The following is a 22,545-nucleotide window of genomic DNA, read 5'->3' on the forward strand; positions in this document are numbered from 1 at the left end:
GGGATCATGAACTCTTTGAAATATCAGGACATTTTGAGTCAGAATCTGGTGGCCTCTACATGAAAGCTGAAGATGGGTCATCACTGGGTCTTTCAGCAAGATAATGACCCTAAACATGTGGCCAAATCTACTCAAAAATGGTTCACAAGGCACAAAATCAAACTCCTCTCATGGCCATCTCAGTCCCCAGACCTCAAACCAATAGAAAACCTGTGGGGTGAGCTGAAGAGGAGAGTGCATAGGAGAAGACCCAGAACTCTGGATGATTTAGAGAAGTTGTGGAAAGAGGAATGGTCGAAGATCCCTCTTTCTGTATTCTCCCATCTTGTGAAGAGTTATAGAAGAAGATTAAGTGCTGTCTTTTTGGCAAAAGGAGGTTTTACAAAGTACTAACACCAGGGGTGCCAATAATTGTGGCACACATGATTTCATTCAAAAGATTTATTTCTTAATGGGTGATCCCCCCCCTCCCCACCAAATAAAGGCACTTGAATTCAAGCTTAGATTTTTCTCTTTTTTGGAATGTTGTCCTATATTATTTAAAAAAAAAAAAAGAATTTATTAGAAGCCAAAGAACACTTCTTAACCAGGTGCGCCAATAATTATGGAGGGCGCTGTATATAACATATGTCCATAATAAATATATATACCACTCAAATTGCCCACTTATTATTTCTACCAGCTAACCCTAATATAGCAGGCTACAACCAGCCCTGAGCACATCCTTATTGGCATTACCAGGTTGACAGTTTCCTTGTCTTGTTTTGGTTTAAGCAGTAAAATTCTTTTAAAATACCTTCTCCTGCCAATTTTTTTTTCAGTGCCAAATATCACAGTGTCTTCAGAATGCCAGGTTTGTAACAGTTTAATTTTTAATGTTATACCAGATACCTGAATTTACAACAGTGACCTTGAGAAGTACTGATCACATCTAACAAAACATATGCTCTTAACTGACTCCGTGTTTTAGGCAAATTTTACTTCAGGCTGCGGAGAAGACGTGTTTAACCAGATTGGGAACATCACTGCTCAAGTTCTCCCACCACAAGTAAGTAGATAAGTTGTACAGAAAAATGAGCTAATGTCTCTAATATTCAGTGGATATTAAGTTAATGACTGTACATTTCTCTCTGCTTATTGTTCAGGTTGTAAAAACATATTTGAGCGTAGTCCTTAAAGCCCAGGGGCAGCTTCTGAATGTTTCAACACTAAATCCACAAAAACCTGCAACTTATGGGAACTCTGTGCTGAATACCACTGAGAAACTGGTGTCTACACTGGTGAAGCCAACAGATACAACAGACTTTGTTAACATGTCCCTGGATGACTTAGGTAAATGATTACAGAAATAAATCTTTTGATTCCAACCACTGCTTCCAACTCAGTACACTTTATTTTAAGCAGCAGTAATCATTTTGTCCAAATGTACACGTATAACAGAATCTTATATTCCAGCTGATCAAGAATCCAACAGTTAATATACATGGCTAAGAAAACACTTGCAACTAAAATTGCAGGGATTCTATGGATTTGATCCAACACTTAAAGCACAGTGCAGCACTAGGATATAATTCATGACTGAATGTTATCATTTGTATTTCTCAGATATTCAAGCATTTACAGTCGGACCAAATGCCAACTTGACAGAAATACCTCAGCTCAGTGTAAACAAATCTCAGATGGACATTGACCTTATCCAGATTTCAGACAATAATAACGGTATAGTAGTGGCCTGTTTATGCTTTTATTTTGTGATTACTAGAGTTATTTGTGTATTAGTAAAATGAAGAGTGGAGTACAAAAAAAATGACATTTTCTTATTTTGTGATTATGCTGACAGTGAAAGGCCAGAGCAAATTCAGCAAAAGGTCATTAAAAACCATGGAAGCCAAAAGAGAAGGGGCTTTATTTATAATAGGGCTCTATTTACAGTACAGTAAGTTCATAAGAGAAAGCCTATACAGTGGTGCTTAAAACTCTGTAAACCCTTTATGATTTCTATATTACAGCATACATATTTCCAAAAATATCATTTGATTTTCACAAAAGTTTTTAATTTAGATAATCATCATCTAAAAACCATCACTCCAAGAATAAGTTGTATCATATTCCAGAAGTGTATCAAGTTCCAGAAAGTCCCAGGGTAATTTTTAAGCAAATTAAGTCTTTTCTCACATTGATGAGAACAGCGAAGGGCAATGTATGCATGGCAGGGCTGCATTGAGAAAGCATTGAGAACTGAAGCTGTTTTTACAGAAGAGTGTGTAGTTTTTTTCCAGTGTTCATACTGACCAACAGTTACCAGAAATGTTTAGCTGCAGTTATTGCTGCACAACAGGGATCATGCTGTACACTGAGCAAATATTCATTTGCCACTCATTTGTAACATTGCAATCTGTAACGTTGGATCATTTTCCTCAGTAATAAATGACCAAGTATAATTTTTCATTCCACATTTAATTATTTAGGTTCCCTTTATTTACTTTTAGGACATTTTAGCTCATATTTATGCAGAAACAGAATTTTAAAGTGACACTAACTTTGAATACCTTTTAATAATAAAACATATCATAATATCATAAAATGAAGTGTAGTAACATTACATTGCAAACATCTAGTAGACTAGTAGCTGTTGCAGCACATGGGAAAATCTGAATGTACCATTACCAGCTTTTCTTTGCAATATGTGGCACGTGAAGTGAATAGAAGATGGTGATGTTAATGATACAAGTACAGTAAAAGGATATTAAATAAATCTTATGAATTGTAATGAATATAACTATAATGAGAAAGAAGACTGTTATCAGGGGAGATTGGTGTGTTGTATTGACTGAAAGAACTACTAACTAGAGTTTACCTGTTGAGATTTTGGTTTCTTATGGTTTATTGTGTTCCAGTTTGAATCATTTTTATTGATTTTACAGTTTGAACAGGACAAACCATGCCAAAGTAATTTAAAGAACATAATCAGTATAGTAACAATGAAGCACTTTGCTTACGTTCTTCAGGATCAGCTGCTGTGGCCTTCATGAGCTACAGCAACATGGAGAATATGCTGAAACCCAGCTTCTTCAACCCAACCAACAACACAGTGAAAACCATGATATCCACTGTGGTGTCAGCTATGCTGCCCAAAACCCACAACACACAGCTCAGCACACCAGTCAACTTCACGCTGCAGCACATTACAGTGAGTGTTTCTCATGCCATTTAGTTTAAGTACAGATTTAGTGCTCCATTTATGACAGCTAACAAGCTTTTGATATGAATAGCAACAAGTGTTTTCTCAGACTTGGTTTTGACCCTGCATGTTATTAACATTATACTCTCAAAGACCCTATCACCTCTCTTCTCTCTGCTGTAGGACGTTGCTCCTGATAGTACACTGTCCTGCGTGTACTGGAATAACACTGAGTGGATCATAGATGGCTGTGAACTCCTCCAGTCCAGCAGCAGTTACAGTGTGTGCTCCTGTGTTCACCTCTCAACCTTCGCTCTCATCATGGAGATCAACCCACCCCCAGGCGACAATGTAAGACACCTATATATTTACAAACGTGCTTGTGTTTTAAAGCGGTCTGAGTTTTGCACAAGATTCCTAACACTACCATTGTATTCTGTTGTAAAGTGATTAGAATTGTAAGTAGCTCTGAATAAGTGCATCACTTATTCATGTAAATTATTTGTTTTATTGACATATTTAAACAGGTGTTCAAGTTCAGGGTCGCGGTAGGTCCAGAGCCTACCCTAGTCTTTCATAGGGTGCCACGCACTCACACATTCACGCACGCACTCACATCTATGGACACTTTTGCATCACCAATCCACCTACCAACGTGTGTTTTTGTACCGTGGGAGGAAACCGGAGCACCCGGAGGAAACCCATGCAGACACAGGGAGAACACACCAAACTCCTCACAGACAGTCTCCCAGAGCGGTACTTGAACCCACAACTTCAAGGTCCCAGGAGCTGTGTGACTGAGACACTACCTGCTGCACCACCGTGCCACAGATATTGTGATATTACTCACAATTACAATAAAGTATTGATTGTTGCTTTACAGAGTGACCCTCTCATGGAGCTGTTGAACACAGTGGCTGTGGCAGTGGGGCTGTTCTTCCTAAGCTTGACCCTGTTGACCTTTGCTTTTTGTCGTCAAAACCTGAGAAGGAACCTCACCCCTCTCACAAACCTCTGCCTCAGCCTGTTTCTGGCTCACCTCCTCTTCCTGCTCACACAGAACTTCCTGCAGTACATCCGGGCCAATCAGGTGAGAATAGTTTAAACTCTGTTACATTATATCATCAGCTGAGGATGAATATTGTGGTGATAATCATGCGATGAAATTCAGTGAATGCCACAGTGTTAACAGTAAAATAACATCACCTTGAATATCATGAAGATAATGTTCTGATTTTGAAATTCTCTCTCTCTCTCTCTCTCTCTCTCTCTCTCTCTCCACAGACGTGGTGTGCAGTGATGGCAGGTGTTCTACACTTCCTCTTCCTCTCTGCTTTTGTGTGGATGTTCATTGAAGCTGTGATGCTCTTCATCTCTGTGAAGAACATCATGAAGATCAGATCAAATCAGGTGGAGGTGCTTGGCTGGAGATGCTTGACTGTGATTGGATACGTTATTCCTCTGGTTGTGGTGGGCGTTTCTGTTGGGCTGTATCCTGATGGATATGGCAGTGACCAGTGAGTGGCATTAGATGTTTAATTAGAAATTACTTTATATTCATAACTAGACATTTTTAACACAAAGTCTATACCAAGTTCATGTATGCTGAAAAATTATATTTACGTAAACATGCTGGATAAAGACTGACAGAGACTTTGTGTGGAGCTTCCTTGGTCCTGTGTTGTTAATTCTTACAGTACGTACTCACATATACATTGCAACCTGTTTTATTAAGTCAGACAGAGACTCCCAGACACACAGTTTTGTAGATTGTTAACATTAGAAGAGTACATTGCTGCAGTTACGTAAAAATAAAGAGGGCTATATCAGTGAATATTTTATATATTATTATTTGTTCACCACACTTACAGCTGAACTTCATTATCTTCATCACCGTCATCATCACCCTCAGAACTGCCTTGTCTAAACTCAGCAGTGAACGCTCACAGATCAAACATATGAGGTACCAACCAGCACATTTTCCCCCCACATTCAGACACTTTAAGCTGTGTAAAAATGAATGACAAATCCATGTGAGATTTTTTTGATAGATTCTGTTTTGGGATTTCTACTGAATACAGGAATATTACAAAAGAAACAAAAAAACACACAATTCCACAATCATTTACCAGTCTGTGTGTTTAGCCTTGTTTATATCCAGAAAATCATACTCTATGACACCTGCATCATTACCTGGATACATAACTCTTACACAATGTTCTCTCTCTCTCTCTCTCTCTCTCTCTCTCTCTCTCTCTCTCTCTCTCTCTTGCTGTAGGGTTCTTGTCTTTAAAACCTTGATTCAGATCATCATCCTCGGGGGCCCCTGGATTCTGGGTTTCTTTGGAGATGCAGTAACATGTTAGACATTCTCTTTCTGTTTCTCAACTCCCAGCAAGGCACCTTCATTTCCTGGTCCACTGTGCTCTCAACCATGAGGTCAGGAAATTTTTTTTACTGTGTCCAATTATCACTTTTCTCACTCAGATTTTATAAATAGACAGAAAGCCATCTAGTTCACACAAATCTGCCTTTTCAGGAGCCTTTTTTAGTTTGTTTGTGTGTGTATTAATAAGCACATACAATGTGCATTCTTTAATATGAATCATCAGTATTTTTAAAGTTTGCATAATTTAGCAATGGCTAAATGTCATAAATATCACATGTAGCAATATATTTTACGTTTTGTTAACATGCATTCTAAATTCCACTTACTAGCAGTCACTCTTACTGATGCCCCCAAATGTTTTTAGGCATTTGATTTTCAGCATTTTACTGCCTTCATTGACCTTCTAAATTTTGCTTTCAGGTGAGACAGCAGTACAGGAAGTGGCTGCAAGCCTTTTCTCGCTACCTCAGGCTCCCCCATAAAACAGACAAGTAGAGGGAGATTTGCTGTGTTTACACCTTAATTAATACTGGGTGATGACCTTCATTTTAATCATTGTTAATTCCAGACACTCTGCGGTTAATCTAACCCTGAGGAAACCAGCATATTCCAAGCTCAGTCACTTGCATGTTGTAATTGCCATTTTGCTGTGCCCTGTAATTTACAAGGTACCCAGTAAAAGGCTCTTTGACAGCTGTTGCCGGCTTGCATTTTTGTACATTAAAATTTTTAACAGTGAAATCGGTACCTTTTTTTTACATTTATTTATTTATTTATTTAACGTTACACACCAAAAATGTAAAAGTAAAATATAAGCATAATAAATTCATAACCTGACCATCAAAACAGTAATAGTGCATTATTGGGAATGGACTGGCACCCTGCAAAGGGTGTGTCCCTGTCTGGACCCACTGTGACCCTGTCAAAAATAAAGTGCTTACAGAGAATGAATTGTTTATTAAAGTAAATTATATTATATGCAATATAATTATTTATATATATATATATATATATATATATATATATATCAGAGGCGATTGCTCTAAGACTGCAAGGGAAGCTCAACTTCCCCTAAAATGTAAAAAAATAAGTGATCAAATATATACTGTTGTGTGTACATATTGAATAAATATGCACTACAACGCGCTCAACTTTTGTTCAGAATCAGCTTCTTATCACTGGTAAAGTCGTTGCTTTCCTCTCAATCATTCCCGCAGTTTCACAGTGATTTAAAGAGTGAGGACGCTGAGCGTCCACAGAGTTCAATAGTGAAGCAGCGAAGTGCAGCGAAACGAGACGAGTCATTGGATAAATGCTGGGCTTTGTCTCGCCCATCGGATGCTCAGCGTCTCTGGGGGTCTATGGGGCAGTGGGCTGGCCTCGGCCGGCCCGGACGCTCAGCTTCTGCATGATGATTGGATGATCTGTCTGAGACTGAATCCCTTTTTGATTGACAGCGGAATGAGCGAATCAGCGATCCTTTGGTGTAAAGATCCGTGGGAGCACAGGCGGACACACTTCACAGGGCCAAGGCCGTTTAAGTAGCCTAGCTCTGCTGGCCATTGAGAGGACACTAGTCATGTGATCCGTTTTTAAAAAGATCAGTTTTGATACTGTAGTGTGTGCTAAACATAACAGTTCATGATTTAAACTCATAAGAAGTAGCAATGCAGAGATGTGGGCTGGACCAGATGGCACTTATGCTTTTCAATCATAAGTGACTTGAAATTCGACTTGGACTTGTGATGTGAGACCTGAGACTTGACTTGGACTTACAAAACATGAATTTTGAAAAATGAATATCTCTGATTATACCCACTCAAATATTTAGGTTTGCGTGCACTTGATTTTTTTAAAATTACTGAACCGGTTCCATGTTGTTTGAAAAAACTTCTAGGCACCCACTGCTCTCATGTAAGCAATGGTGCTGTTGCTAGTTTGAGTGTTTCTGCTAAGAGCTTCCGTCAGAGTATCAATATCATGCAATATTTGCAGTCCTGGAACGTCTTTCAGCCAATCACTGTGGTGTCAAGACTTACTGTGAGATAATTAGGGTTTAGGTTCCAAGCTTGCTTCTCTAATACTATGGCCATGACTGCCCCTCCATCTGTCGAGCCTCCATGAAGAGTATAGTAATATGATTGTTATTTAAGATTAGTATTTTATTACTTATTACATTTGTGACCATCAATGAGGCTACTCGGGTATCCAGAAAATAGATTTGTTTGTTTTGTTCTCCAGAAAGTTCAACAAGCTCTATTTATTTGCATAAGCAAAACAAGACCAGCAGCTGTATTCAGGAACAGTGGTCTATGTGTTATTCCTATAATCAGCTCACATGTTCAATGATGTTTTAGACTTCCTGAACCAGGAGTCCAAGAGATCACTACTCATTACTGTCCTCACTCTCTCTGGGTGCACTAGTCACTCCTTACTGCACGCACAGGAGGAGAACGAGTACTACATTCTGTATTATACCACAGGTAGTTCTGATCCTGCAGTGTGATTGGCTGAGAGACTTTACAGGAGTGCCAACGATTACACAATAATTTAGACAGACAGCAGCTCTCTATAATGCAGCCTTGTTTCCCAACAAATCTGGTGTAAACATGGACCGACTTCTGAAGAGAACCAAAATAAGTTTAAAATCTTGGAATGGTCCAACGTCGCACAAGTTAAAGATCCAGAGTTCATTTAAAAGAGCGAAAAAGAATGTGTGACAGAACTCTTCTACCTCATGGAACGTTGATAAACAATCAAATCATTTTTCACTGTCTTCTTTATCTTAAAACCTAATAATAAATGGTAAAAATGGTGATTTAAAGTGATTTAGTCCTTTTACTTGTTTTGATTATTTGCAAGATAAGAAATTTGTGTTATTCTTTCAACATCAACTTCAGGCACAAAATGTGTACTGTCTGTGAGGAGTTTGGTGTGTGCTCCCTGTGTCTGCATGGGTTTCCTCCGGGGTCTCTGGTTTCCTCCCATGGTCCAAAAACACACCTTGGTAGGTGGATTGGTGACTCAAAAGTGTCCGTAGATGTGAATGTGTGTGTGTGTGTTGCCCTGTGAAGGACTAGTGCCCCCTCCAGGGTGTATTCCTGCCTTGCGCCCAATGATTCCGGGTAGGTTTCGGACCCACCGCGACCCTGAACTGGATAAGTGGTTACATAGAATGAATGAATGAATGAATGAATGAATGAGTACCTTTTCTGAGTGTGTACAAAGTGCTGGTCAGTGGAGTTCATATAATGGACAATGAGTGCAGATACAAGATAGGTTTTCCTAATTCAGTTATCGTTCATTGTGTGTGTCTCAAATGATCTATTTTGATCTGCAAGTTTGCTTAGAATGCTTAGTACAAAACTTTAAGATATATAAATTAATAAAGTAAACAGTAAACAACTGGAGAACAAAATGATGGGTTAAAATTCTGTTTCCCAGCATGGACAAAAAATTCTGCACTGAACACTTGGTACCTGGAAGCTGGTATTTCCAGTGTGATTTGCTTTCAGATAGTTTTGTGAAGGATATTTGTGATAAGGATATTGTTTTTATTCAGGCTCCATGTGTGGGTAATACTGATTTATTTTTGCTGTTTCAGATTATTAAGGTAGGAACCCACACTAAATCTGGGAGAAATTAAACACAATCAAAGTGTTACAAAACTAAACAACTCCAGTTACAAACAAGTTTCTTCTGGTAATTCAAACTGAGAATAAAATCTTACGAGTTAAACTTTAGCCATGTACAAACAACATTTGTTTTTCTAATCAAGCACACCTTTCCACCTTAAAATACATTGAGCTTCTGAATGTAAACAAACCTGAGAGAACTGCAGTTCTCCACAACCAGAGACTGATAAATTTAGCGCATTCTGTTCTTCTGAGCAAGCACTAGCTGGGAGTTATAAGGCAGAGAGGGTTCTGTGTTTTACAAAATAAAACTTTTGATCTGTCATCTATGTTCTATTACGAATAAAATATTGACATTTGCCATCTCCACATCATTGCATTCCGATTTTATTCAGAGTTTGTTTAGTGTAACTTATGAGTTACAGTTCAATAGCCTCCCAGTCGGCACACTATGTTGATGTGATGCCTTTTTTTGTTGGATTCTGGTCACAACATCACATGGCCTAAACACAACCAATTTTCAACATTAAAAACATATGCAAGATTTTATAAACACATAACATTATGTGCGTAAGCGAGTGAGAAACAAAAAGAGCATTTATTTTTTTTTTTACAAACCAATCAACCATAACATTAAAATCACGCACTGGTGAGGTAAAAACACTGATCATCTTGTAACAATTGTTAATTGTCAATATCAGCAAGGCAACAAATTTATACATGTAAATGTTTTTTTTTACTTTGTAACTGAAAGTTATTTAAAATATATTTGTAAATGTATTCATTTAGCATTAACTTGATTTTGCTGCACTTTTACATATTTGCTATGATTAATATTGTTACTGGGTATGTACTTTTTACATTTTAATATATTATACATTCTTTATGTTTAGATGTAATCTGGTGAATACTGACTAATTTCTGGTGTGAAACATTAAGTACATGGCACAGATTATGACTAAATTGTGGTTTTACAGAACACTTGGTATTAAAATGATGTCAAAATGATCTAAAATTACCTTGGTGAACAGCCACTGTGAGGACATCACATGGACGTTAGGAAAAGATATCTGAGATCAGTTCACAGCAGTTCAGAGAAAACACCAGCTCAAACACACTCCCACCCCAGTGCAGGCCTGTGTCATAACTCAGGTACAGTGTGGCCACGAGACAGTAAATGGCCTCATCACCTAGAAGAGCCAAATAAAACAAATGTTAGCCTACCTCTTGTAACAAAGGTCTTGTCCAGCAAAGAATGTTCATACAGTTTCATCCCTGGGCCCCATACTGTAGACAGACTGGAAAGTGCATCCACTGGAGCCAGAAGAATTCTGAACAACGTGGTTCAGAAACGCTACTTGGTCGATGGTGTATTTGAGCCACAAGCATATAGAACTTCACCACCCTTGAGTGTAGCAATTACAGTCACAAAATCAAAAGAGAGCAAATAGTAACCACTAAGCATGAGCAACTACAAGAGAGAATAACTCTTCTCACATATTCTGCCCCTGAAGCACTAGGATTGATCAATAAGACAAATACAGCCAATTGCATGTAAGTGAATCTAACTTGATGGTTGAAATCCCATGTTTTACAGGCCCTCAGCATTTGCCACAGGAAGTTAGCTGCAGAGCTACGAGCAGACCCTACCTTCAAAATTTGCTCTCCATTCACTTCCATTCATCTTGAGGTGGCTTTAAACCAATATTTAACCAATGTTCGAGCCATTTCTGATTACGACACAGCTAGGTTCTCTTCGACAGAAAATGGTCTTTCTGTTAGTTCATCCACAAACTTTAGAAATTAACATTTTACCACAACAGTTCTAAAGATGACGTGATAAATCTTTGAGACATAACACCATGCTGAAATGTTTGGAAAAGTATCTAAGTATAATCCAGAAACAGGGAGGTTTACCCAGTGCTGCTCATGATGGTTTGACACGCTTATAGCAGTGAAGAGTATAGTCTCTTGTTAATCATGGTGAAAAGTGTATATTTATTTTACACACTTGTAAGACAACTGTTCATGAAGAAATAGTACTGATTATGTGACACGTCTGCTGCTGTTCATTTTTAGTAATTCTTGTAAGATGTTTTATTTCCCATATTACTTGACTGACTTGCAATCATGTCTTCTTGTGTGACATTCAAATCAATGCGGATGTTCAAATCCATCTGGTTCTTCGCTAAAGTCTTTTTTTTTATATAATATATTTTTAATTACTGTTCTGTTTAATGCCAATTTCAAATTATCATATAAAACCCACTTTTTATTTGTAGAAGAGGACAATCAATGTCTGGCTCAAAAAGCAATATAAGAAACTTGCTACATGCATTGAGAATTAGGAAAAACCCGTTCCAGGTATAAGCCAGAATTATATTAGAAAAGTTATAATATATGATTATGTTGTCACATATAATTACACAAAAACTAGAACAGAAATATTCTCCAATAATGGTGATAACCAATGCAAAACTGAATGAAGCAATATTCAAGATTCAAGAGGCTTCCTTGTCATTTCAACTATATACAGAGTACACCGCAGGCTCTCAATAAATGTAGTCTATGCCTTCATCAATGAAAAAAATATCTTCATTCTGGCAAGATTCTGGGTAAGACTTTTTTTGGGGTGGGGGGCAGTTATCAGTACAACTCCTACAGACAGTAGAGGTGTTTGAATGGCAAACTGGAGATTTGGGAAATGTCTGCGACATTTTATTTCACCATTAGTTTCATGTCTTAGTTACATTTGTTTCTTTAATTTATTTCCATAAGTGTTCATTTTGAAAATAATATCAGAAACAATTTATATCAGGATTTATTTACTGTCTCAGATTTTCATTAATTCACTAGTATAACTTTGTTAGCATTTGATAGCTTGGCAGTTTAACTGTTTAACTTGAATCAAATGATCAAATTAAATGTTTATCTTGTCATTCACTCATTCATTCATTGTCTGTAAGCACTTATCCAATTCAGGGTCTGGAGCCTACCCAAAATTACTGGGCACAAGGCGGGAATACACCCCGGAGGGAACGCCAGTCCTTCACAGGGCGACACACACTCACACATTCACTCACACCTGTGGAAACTTTGGAATCGCCAATCCACCTACCAACATGTGTTTTTGAACCGTGGGAGGAAACCGGAGCACCCAGAGGAAACCCACATGTACACAGGGAGAACACACCACACACCTCACTGACAGTCACCCAGACTTGACCCCTAACCTCGGATCCGTGGAGCTGTGTGAGAGCGACACTACTTGCTGCTCCACTATGCCACCCTCACCTAGTTGTCCTTAAGCTATTTGGTCACAGCTTTAGAGAGATGCTGAAGACAAGTGTGCCCACACATTTTTGAATTGTGATCTACATTTTTCAGGGGACAGGATATTGTGATCTATCTTAAAATATAAGCTGAGACAGGGTCCTGATTGGTTTACTAACTACTTATATATGCTGAACTCAGTGGGTGAGTTTAATTTTAAATTGACCTCTGTTGTGACCAAAAAGAAGATATCCTACATGAATCACAATCATAAAAGTATGGTGATATAATGTTTAGTTTAAATGTATGTCCTCACTCAAATCTGTTGCATTTGTGCTGTGTGTTTTTTTCTTGTTTTTTGTCTATAAGCATTGATTCCTGTATCTTGCAGCGCCTTTGTTCATGTATATTGGACCCCTTTTCCATTTGTGGAACCTGTTTTCATTGATTAGGATGTTATCGCTAAATATATGATAAAGTGTGTTGGTTTTTTACGGGATAAATGTGTCTGCTAAATACTGTAAATGTAAATATATTTCCATATAACCCACATGTGTTGTCTACAAATTATATGAAAATATGTAATGGACACATGATTCAGTCTATGGTTCACAGCGACACCATCAGTAAACAGACACATTTTCAGAACCATCTAATTTGTTAATTAGATCATTACAGTTAAATAACCCCACACAGAGATCTTACGTCACATCTTCTAAAAGCCAGAATATGTTATGTCTGCAGAGAAGAATACCTGCACAGAGTAGTTTTAGAAATGATTGTAAAAATAATGGAGATTTTCACATGTGAGTACTTTTTTATTTTAGTTATTTTAGTTAGCAAAGTACAATGGGAAAATAGAAGAAATGTTGTTTTTGAAATTTTTGACTAATTACTTTAGTTTTAAAGGTTGATATATTTTCTATTTCTGCTGCAAAAACTATTAAATGTTCACTGGTTTATAGTTTTCTTATTAATTAGAACTTACTCTGCATCTAGTTTTACATTACATTTTTATTTGTACTTAGTTGGGTGGAGGTATATACTGAATAAATCAGAGCTCATTTCAAGGCCATGGGCAGAATGGTTTGTGCTGTGATTCTATTGAATGTTCAGTTAGATTTCTGTTCATGTAGTAAGCGGTTTCAGACTGTAGCTGTGTAGAGCTTGCTTGCTACAAATTCCATTGTCTTACCACCTTAATTAAAATGATTTTTTTTTAAAAATTCAGTCATATTGGTTTGCAAACTAAACAGGAATGATGTCACCCCTCGAGATGATACTTTTCCTTCAAGATAAAGAAAATACCTCAAGGAACCACAGAGAGGGTATTGTTGTTTACAGGTTTTAATTGGAAACCTTAGGTACTTACATTTTAAGATCTGTCTTTGTAAAGGAGGAAATGCTGGCATAACAACCTGCCATAATCTATACATCTGTGACTTGATTTTGAATGATGTACCAGATGAAGGTGTATTTCTCTTATATTAAGCATATTTTGGATTTCATTTTGCTGGTTTAAAGTTCATGCATGATGTTTATGATGTAAATGAAGGATGGAAATTTATGCAGGTGTTCCTGGTGTCTCTCACATCGCAAACAACAGGGTTCTAGCAATCTATCACTGTTTTTAACATTTAGGTGTTTTTAATTATTTGGTAAAATCAATGAAACATGTTTTTCGGATTTTTTAGGAAATACTAAATTAATTTAAGGCACACACTTTTATAAAATAAAGGTGCTACAAAAAGTTATTTGAGCAATACCTAAGAAGAACCCTTTTGGTCCCATTGAGAACCATGTTTGTTGAAGAAATTTGTGAGTATGAAGAAACTTTCAAAGGTTTAAAATTCCCTGACTTGACCTTAAGGTTCTTTACCATTTTAAACCCAATTCTTTATGGAACCATTGCTTCAATGACATCATTCAATTGTAGACTTTTTTAGACTCTTTATATTTTAATCTAAATATATATTTTTAAGAGTGCAGCTGCAACTTGGTGGATGACTAGAAAAATATGAAGAAGAATGCATAAGGAAATTAGTGGGAGATGCAAGGGAATGTTGATTCAGATTGGACAGAGAAATGGGAGGAAGACCATACAGGGAACGCTGAGGCAGAATACACAAGAAACTGGGAGGGAAACTACCAGGGGCGATTGCTCTAAGACTGCAAGGGAAGCTCAGCTTCCCCTAAAATGTCAAAAAAATAAGTGATCAAATATATACTGTTGTGTGTACATGTCAGTGAATAAATATGCACTACAACGCGCTCAACTTTTGTTCTGATTCAGCTTCTTATCACTGGTAAAGACACGGCTTTCCTCTCAATCATTCCCTTCACAGTGATTTAACAGTCTGGACGCTGAGCGTCCACAGAGTTCAAGTGCAGCGAAACGAGACGAGTCATTGGACAAATGCTGGGCTTTGTCCCGCCCATCGGACGCTCAGCGTCTCTGGGGGTCTATGGGGCAGTGGGCTGGCCTCGGCTGGCCTGGACGCTCAGCTTCTGCATGATGATTGGATGATCTGTCTGAGGCTGAATCCATTTTTGATTGACAGCGAAATCAGCGAATCAGCGATCCTTTAGTGTAAAGATTACATTTTCATTCTGTTCTGAGTTGAACCAGACTTTCTTAAACCTCTTAGCGGCATTTTCTTTGTTAAAAACGACTAGCGACAAATCGAGCTTCTATTTCTGGTGGGTTTTTGTAGCTGCTTGTGTTTGGAGACTGACTTCTATCACTCTTTCTGACTTCTATCGCAGTTTCTGTCCAGCGGGTGCTGCTGAGCCCCTCCACCGTCACAAAGCACTCACAGGCGGACACACTTCACATGGGCCAAGGCCGTTTAAGCAGCCTAGCTCTGCTGGCCATTGAGAGGACACTAGTCAAGTCCCTGGAAAAGACGCCTTGTTGATACGACAGGGTCACAGATCATTTTCTTGAAAAGGAACGGAGGGTAGAATTTACGTATAAATAAACCGACACATTTTATGATGTAGGCCGAAATTGAGCTTCCCCTCCTTGAAAGACCAGCATCCGCCACTGGAGACTACATAAGGGTTTGGAAGACTGATTGTAAAGGGAAATGGTGATGCAAGCTGGGAGGCAGAGTGGACAGGGAACTGGGTGGAAGACTGGACATAAACCTGTGAGGCAGAATGCACAAGCAATATATTTTTACATTATTGAGAGCTTCCATTTCAGGATATGTGAGTATATTTAAACCTATGATAAGAATGTACAAATAAACAGATACTGTTTGTACACTTACTCATAGCTGTTATGTCTGAATATTCAGTTATTCCCTATTTCCACCAGGGTTTAGTGTGCTAACCACAGTCACAAAGAGCACCACTGCGAATTCATGTAAGTAAAACATTAAGTTATATTATTTTTACTTAAGTGATTTATCATTTTAACATTATTTATGTTGGTAAAAGCTGTGTTTAAGTTTTGTAAAAACACAATACATTTTTGAGTGAATGCAAATAAAGATAAAAATAATTTCTAATTTAAAAAATAGTTGGTATGAAGAACAAATTTTGGAAGTTCCCAGTTCCAGCAAATCTATGTTTATTACACAACCCAACAATCCTTGTAATTTATTAGGAACTGGAAATGCAAATAAATCTCATGAATGAGCATGAAGTTCCAGACCTCAGACAGCCATGCGTTAGAAACTGTTATGTTCTCTGGGACTGAACTCATCTCGCATGTTCTGAAAGGCAGTGGGTATGTGCTGTGGTTAGTCCAAGTCCAAGTTTCAACCTGTTATTTGGAAAGAAATTAAGGTTAAATAGAACATTGAGTTATCTATGCCAAAGACAAAAAGGACCTTTTGGATTCTTGTTAGCAAAAGGTGCATAAGCCAACATCTCTCATGATGTTGGGGTGCATCATTGTTTATGGCATGAATGACAGGAATATGTGTGAAAATATCATTAGTTAGGATTCTTATTGTAGTGGAAATAGTATGCACACATTGCGGTGGCATTAGCACTACATAGTCAATGATATTTAATTATTATTGTATTAATAATTAATTATTTAATTCATTTTGCTAAGCTCCATGTTTGGGAGCCATTAACTAATATGTAGTGTCTTTACCTGTCTTAATTTTAGCTTAGACAAGAAAGCCATCTTCACATATTATACAGCAGAATTAGCTAGAATTAACTATTATTAATGAATTATGCTCATTGACCCGCCGTGGGTTCTTGACTCTGAAATGGAATCTGAACTAGAAGTTATAATTCTATACAAGAAAGGTGCACACACAAACAAATAACCAAGGATTGGTTTTATCACACAACTGGTTTATTAATTATAATATCAAATAATTAATTTTGATTAGACATTCATATAATGAAATAGATTACAGCGATATATGAGGGAACAGGGAGATTAATATATGAGGGAATTTCTCTATGATAATTATTGCCCTAAGTTCTAAGAAAGGCATTTCAGTACCAACCCATGAGCCATGAGAGACATGAGACCATGTGACCTTACGTATCCGGAGATGGACAGGGAGCATGTCACTGACGGTGCCTTCCGGCACGACTTCCTGGAGAATTGCAGCCTTGTAGGTTGCAGCCGCGGGCGTTCCTTTTCTCCCGAGGCTTTCAGACACAGCCGTCTGAGCTGGTGGTGTTCTGAAGGTCTCTGTGGGGATTCTTCGTCGTCGCTGATCTGCCGTCTTGTGAGAGACAGTCCAAGCAGGTCTCTCCTGGGGCCTCATCTCATTCTGAGGGTGTGTGCGGCCATCTTCTTCGTCGTTGCTGGTCCGGAGGCATTGTGTCCTTTTTAGGGTCAGAGGTCTAAGGTTGCCTTCATGCTCTGGGTGTGGCGTTGAAATTTTGCTAGGGTTAAACTATAGCTTTTCTTAATCTATTGTTTCTATCTGGACAACATTAATATAGAAAACGCGGTTCTCTCTGGACCACGAGGGGCCCAAGACTGTTGAAGAGAGCCATGAGAGAGCTCAGGAGAGCTCTCTGACTACCCTATCTGAGAAGCATTGTCTGCTGGAAGCAGGAGAGAGACGTTCTTCAGAAAAATGTCTTCCTCTCCAAAATTCTCTAAGAATATGTCTCAGAGGAGTGTTAAAAAGAGTGTGCGCTAAAACTCAGGTCATTTTACTCTTTAGCCTTGAATCATATTTTGCAATATAAAAGATTATATGTTAACACAAAGTAATATCATTAAGAAAAATACAACCATGTTCTATATAATTATTAATCAAATAACACACAGTATGTGTTTACCTTGGTTCTACATACATTCATATACAAACTGGATTCCAAAAACATTGGGACACTAAACAAATTATGAATAAAAACTGAATGCAATGATGTGGAGATGGCAAATGTCAATATTTTATTCATAATAGAACATAGATGACAGATCAAAAGTTTAATCTGAGTAAATGTAACATTTTAAAGGAAAAATATGTTGATTCATAATTTCACAGTGTCAACAAATCCCAAAAAAGTTGGGACAAGTAGCAGTAAGTGGCTGGAAAAAGGAAATGGTAGACCACTTAACACTAATTAGGTCAATTGACAACATGATTGGGTATAAAAAGAGCTTCTCAGAGTGTCAGTGTCTCTCTGAAGCCAAGGTGGTAAGAGGATCACCAATTCCACCATTGTTGCACAGAAAGATAGTGCAGCAATATCAGAATGGTGTTACCCAACGTAAAATAGCAAAGACTTTTAAGTTATCATTATCAACCGTGCATAACATCATCAAAAGATTCAGAGAATCTGGAACAATTGCTGTGCGTAAGGGTCAAGGCCGTAAAACTCTACTGGATGCTCGTGATCTCCGGGCCCTTAAACGACACTGCACCTCAAACAGGAATGCCACTGTCAAGGAAATAACAGAATGGGCTCAGGAATACTTCCAGAAAGCATTGTCAGTGAACACAATCCACCGTGCCATCCGCCGTTGCCAGCTGAAACTATACAGTGCAAAGAGGAAGCCATTTCTAAGCAAGCTCCACAAGCTCAGACGTTTGCACTGGGCCAGGGGTCTTTTAAAATGGAGTGTGGCAAAATGGAAGACTGTTCTGTGGTCAGATGACTCACAATTTGAAGTTCTTTATGGAACAATGGGACGCCATGTCATCTGGACCAGAAAGGACAAGGATAACCCAAGATGTTATCAACGCTCCGTTCAGAAGCCTGCATCACTGATGGTATGGGGTTGCATGAGTGCTTGTGGCGTGGGCAGCTTGCATGTCTGGAAAGGCACCATTAATGCAGAGAACTATGTTCAGGTTCTAGAACAACATATGCTCCCATCTAGACGTCATCTCTTTCAGGGAAGACCCTGCATTTTTCAACAAGATAATGCCAGACCACATACTGCAGCAATCACAACATCATGGCTATGTAGGGGAAGGATCCGGGTACTGAAATGGCCAGCCTGCAGTCCAGATCTTTCACCTATAGAGAACATTTGGCGTATCATAAAGAGGAAGGTGCGACAAAGAAGGCCCAAGATGATTGAACAGTTAGAGGCCTGTATTAGACATGAATGGGAGAGCATTCCTATTTCTAAACTTGAGAAACTGGTCTCCTCTGTCCCCAGACGTCTGTTGAGTGTTGTAAGAAGAAGGGGGGATGCCACACAGTGGTAAAAAATGGCCTTGTCCCAACTTTTTTGGGATTTGTTGATGTCATGAAATTTTGAAACAACATGTTTTTCCCTTAAAATGATACATTCTCTCAGTTTAAACTTTTGATTTGTGTTCTATTCTGAATAAAATATTAGATGTTGGCACCTCCACATCATTGCATTCAGTTTTTATTCACAATTTGTTTAGTGTCCCAACTTTTTTGGAATCCGGTTTGTATTATGCATGTGTTTGACTGGCCTGTCTGTCTCCTATGATCATCATTTAGAGGTGCAACAGACATTATTGACCACAGACTGCTAAGCAACTTAAGTCTTGTATAAAGTTAGAATGGCTAAATATTCAACAGACAAAATTATCACAATATGTATATATACACATGCGTACAGAGGAGCCATGTATATGCTGAAGCGTTCTAAAGCTAAATTATTAAATAGTTAATTTACAATGGTCTATTGTCCTTAGGATTCTTTAAATATCTTATTTTAATAAATATATTTAAAAAATTGGAACTGATTATGTTCACTACTCTCATTCACAGTTATCTCACTTATTATCCCTGCAACAATTACACTTCGCTGGATCATCCTTGGAGAGGCACTAATGCAACTGGGATATACATCTGTGACAGCAACTTTAACTGGAATGTGTGGTAAAAGTTGATGTATTATGGGATGAGCGTCCTGATGCCAGAGAGCTGTGTTAATTCTTTGAGGTGTAGCACTGAAATCCCTCTGTGGTTGAATGGCACTCACTCTCAGCTCGAGGATGGAATTGTCACTCGTGTGGTCGGTGGGACATATTGGATTTACTGCTGTTGCTTCATCATGATGGAAATTTGACTCAAAAGCCTGCCCAGGAAGCTATTACATCTATGAGTCTGTCAATCCAAACTCATGTCCTTCAGCTTACTGTGCAGGTACTGTGTTTACTTTATATATGTTCATCTGTGTTTAAACAATCTATTTAAATTAAAATAGAATGGTCAGAAATGTCTGCACCTCAGCTGGAAAAAGGGAACAATCTAACAAAGAATCTGTTTTACTTTTGTCAGATGTGACTACCATCTCTCCAAACTCTGCTACAGCACCTGAGTCCAATACTGCAGCATCAGGTATGAACACTAAGAGACAACTGTTTTAAAAACGCTCATCCATATTCTTCAAAACCCTCTCTTTGCTCATGTTGTAAAATAAACTGATACATTAGGAAACAGTCACTTTATTTAATATATTGCTGTCCCAAGAATTCTTGTTTGTGTTGTTTTAATACATTAATTTCAGATTTAAAATACAACACATTTTAATAATAACTATTTCAAACTTTGAATGTAGGTCCCCAGTCTTGTCTTCACTGTTACACATTTTCCCCCCACAGCAAACTCTGCAACCAACACATCTGACCACTGCAGTGTCTACACTGTTCTTAAAGATGACTGGAGATCAGTTTTCTCTTTTGACAAAGGTCATAATGACACTCTTGTTGAATGGAGTGGCTGGTATCGGCTGTACCTTCAGGGAATCGGTGCTCAGATTGAGGAATCTAGTTTGTGTTTGAATATCATCACCTGTGGAGGTTACACACCACTTTTCCATGGAGGAACACATCCACTGCCTCAGGACGGCATCATCACCAGAGAAATCTATGGGACCAATTGCACTGTGACAAATGGCACAGAATGCAGTTTACAAGGATCAAACCCAATCCAAGTCAAAGCCTGTCCAGGAAATTATTACGTCTACAGACTCATCAAACCAGCTTTATCAATCCCAATGCCAAAGTACTGTGCAGGTGAGCCTGCTATTTCTTATAATGGCTATGACGCCCCTGTATCTAGCAGAGGTTAATGGCAAATAGTAGCCAGGTATGCTTTATACAGGTCTAGTTACTCAACTAAACTTAACGTCTTATTTAAATTTCATTTTTAACATTGTTTTCTTTTAAAAACCCTGTAATAATTTAGAGACCTTAGAACACTGGTTAGTCACAAAAATATGTACAATTCAAGTCTTAATTCACGCTGAAGAGTCACATGGATATTGAAGGGATTATCATATATATTAACAAAAATCTTCATTTATAAAGGATTTTAACCTTAGGTTTCTAAAGAGATCCTGTTTTATGTTATATATTTTAAAGAGGACTGACTTGAAACATCACTTCATTAATTCACAGTTCCCAACACTCTCAGTTCTGATCCCTGTGACAACTACACTGCTCTGGATCAACCCTGGAGATGCACTAATTTGACTGGACTCTACATCTGTGATGCATATTTCACCTGGAACGGCTGGTACCAACTGATGTATAACAGGATGAGCATCCGTATGCCAGAGAGCTGTGTTAATGACCACAGATGTGGCACTGAAATCCCTCTGTGGCTGAATGGCCCTCACCCTAAAATAGAAGATTGAATAGTCACTCATGAGGTCTGGGGGAATTCAGGAGGTTCTTGCTGCCTTTAAAAGAGCCCCTTTAATACAAGTCAAAGCCTCTCCAGGAGACTATTACATCTATGAGTTTAAGAGACCGTACTCCTGTTTTGAAGCTTATTGTGCAGGTGTGTAACAATTAACCATCAATACAGGAATGCAGCCATAATCAGGGAGTGGTGAAAATCTCACAAACAAACTAACAATTTATTTTACTTTTGTCAGATGTGACTACAATCACTCCAAACAATGCTACAACACCTGAGAGCAGTACTGCTGCATTAGGTATGAACACTAGTAAGCTTCCAAAATGTCTTTCAATATTTGGATTTTTGAAATTCTTCTTGTCTAAATGAAGGCAGGTGGCTTTTTATCCAAATCAAATATACCTTAAATTAATATTATTTAAATAATTATTTGAAGACAGTGAGAAAAGGTAGAAGTATGAAATTAGTCATTTTTTTGATTTACTGTATTAAATTGAACTTTTTCACTGCTATTTTGTGTCTAAACCAAAGTTAGGCTTCATTATCTATAAACATTTATCAAAAACGACTCCAGAAAACTGATGAACTGTTATGTCAGTACACTGTAAAATCTAATTAGTTAACCTTACTTAAAAAAAGCATGCAAACCGATTGCCTTAAAAAAACTAAGTAAATTGGAATAGGGACTGTATCTTGTATTAACAAATGCTTATTTAGTATAGTTTACTTACACTTCGGTTTAATTAACTTAAAAAAAACTGTATATACTACTTAATATGTTTCATATGTACTTCAGATTTAGTACAGCCTACTCAGAATTACTATTTCAAACAGCTAAATAACTTCAATTAAAATGTACTATGTGTATATTCAAAATAACTCATTAATCAAAGTTGGGTTAACTACAGTGATATTTTCTGCAACTTAGAATTTGTCAGTTGTGTTTACTTGAACAGCAATCTGAATTACTTATTAAAACCATGCAAACCGATTGCCTTAAA

General features: G+C 37.8%; 1 protein-coding gene across 1 annotated transcript in view; it reads left to right on the top strand.

Annotated features, from left to right (window-relative positions):
- LOC136677597 (adhesion G protein-coupled receptor E3-like) overlaps positions 1-22,545 on the top strand; it is a 159,269-nt gene that overhangs the window by 1,616 nt on the left and 135,108 nt on the right. Inside the window, exon 2 of the mRNA XM_066655163.1 lies at positions 822-853. Coding sequence (XP_066511260.1) covers positions 822-853 — 32 coding nt within the window. The remainder of the gene's footprint in view (positions 1-821; positions 854-22,545) is intronic.

Source organism: Hoplias malabaricus, chromosome 2 (assembly GCF_029633855.1).
Source record: "Hoplias malabaricus isolate fHopMal1 chromosome 2, fHopMal1.hap1, whole genome shotgun sequence".
Classification (NCBI taxonomy): domain Eukaryota; kingdom Metazoa; phylum Chordata; class Actinopteri; order Characiformes; family Erythrinidae; genus Hoplias; species Hoplias malabaricus.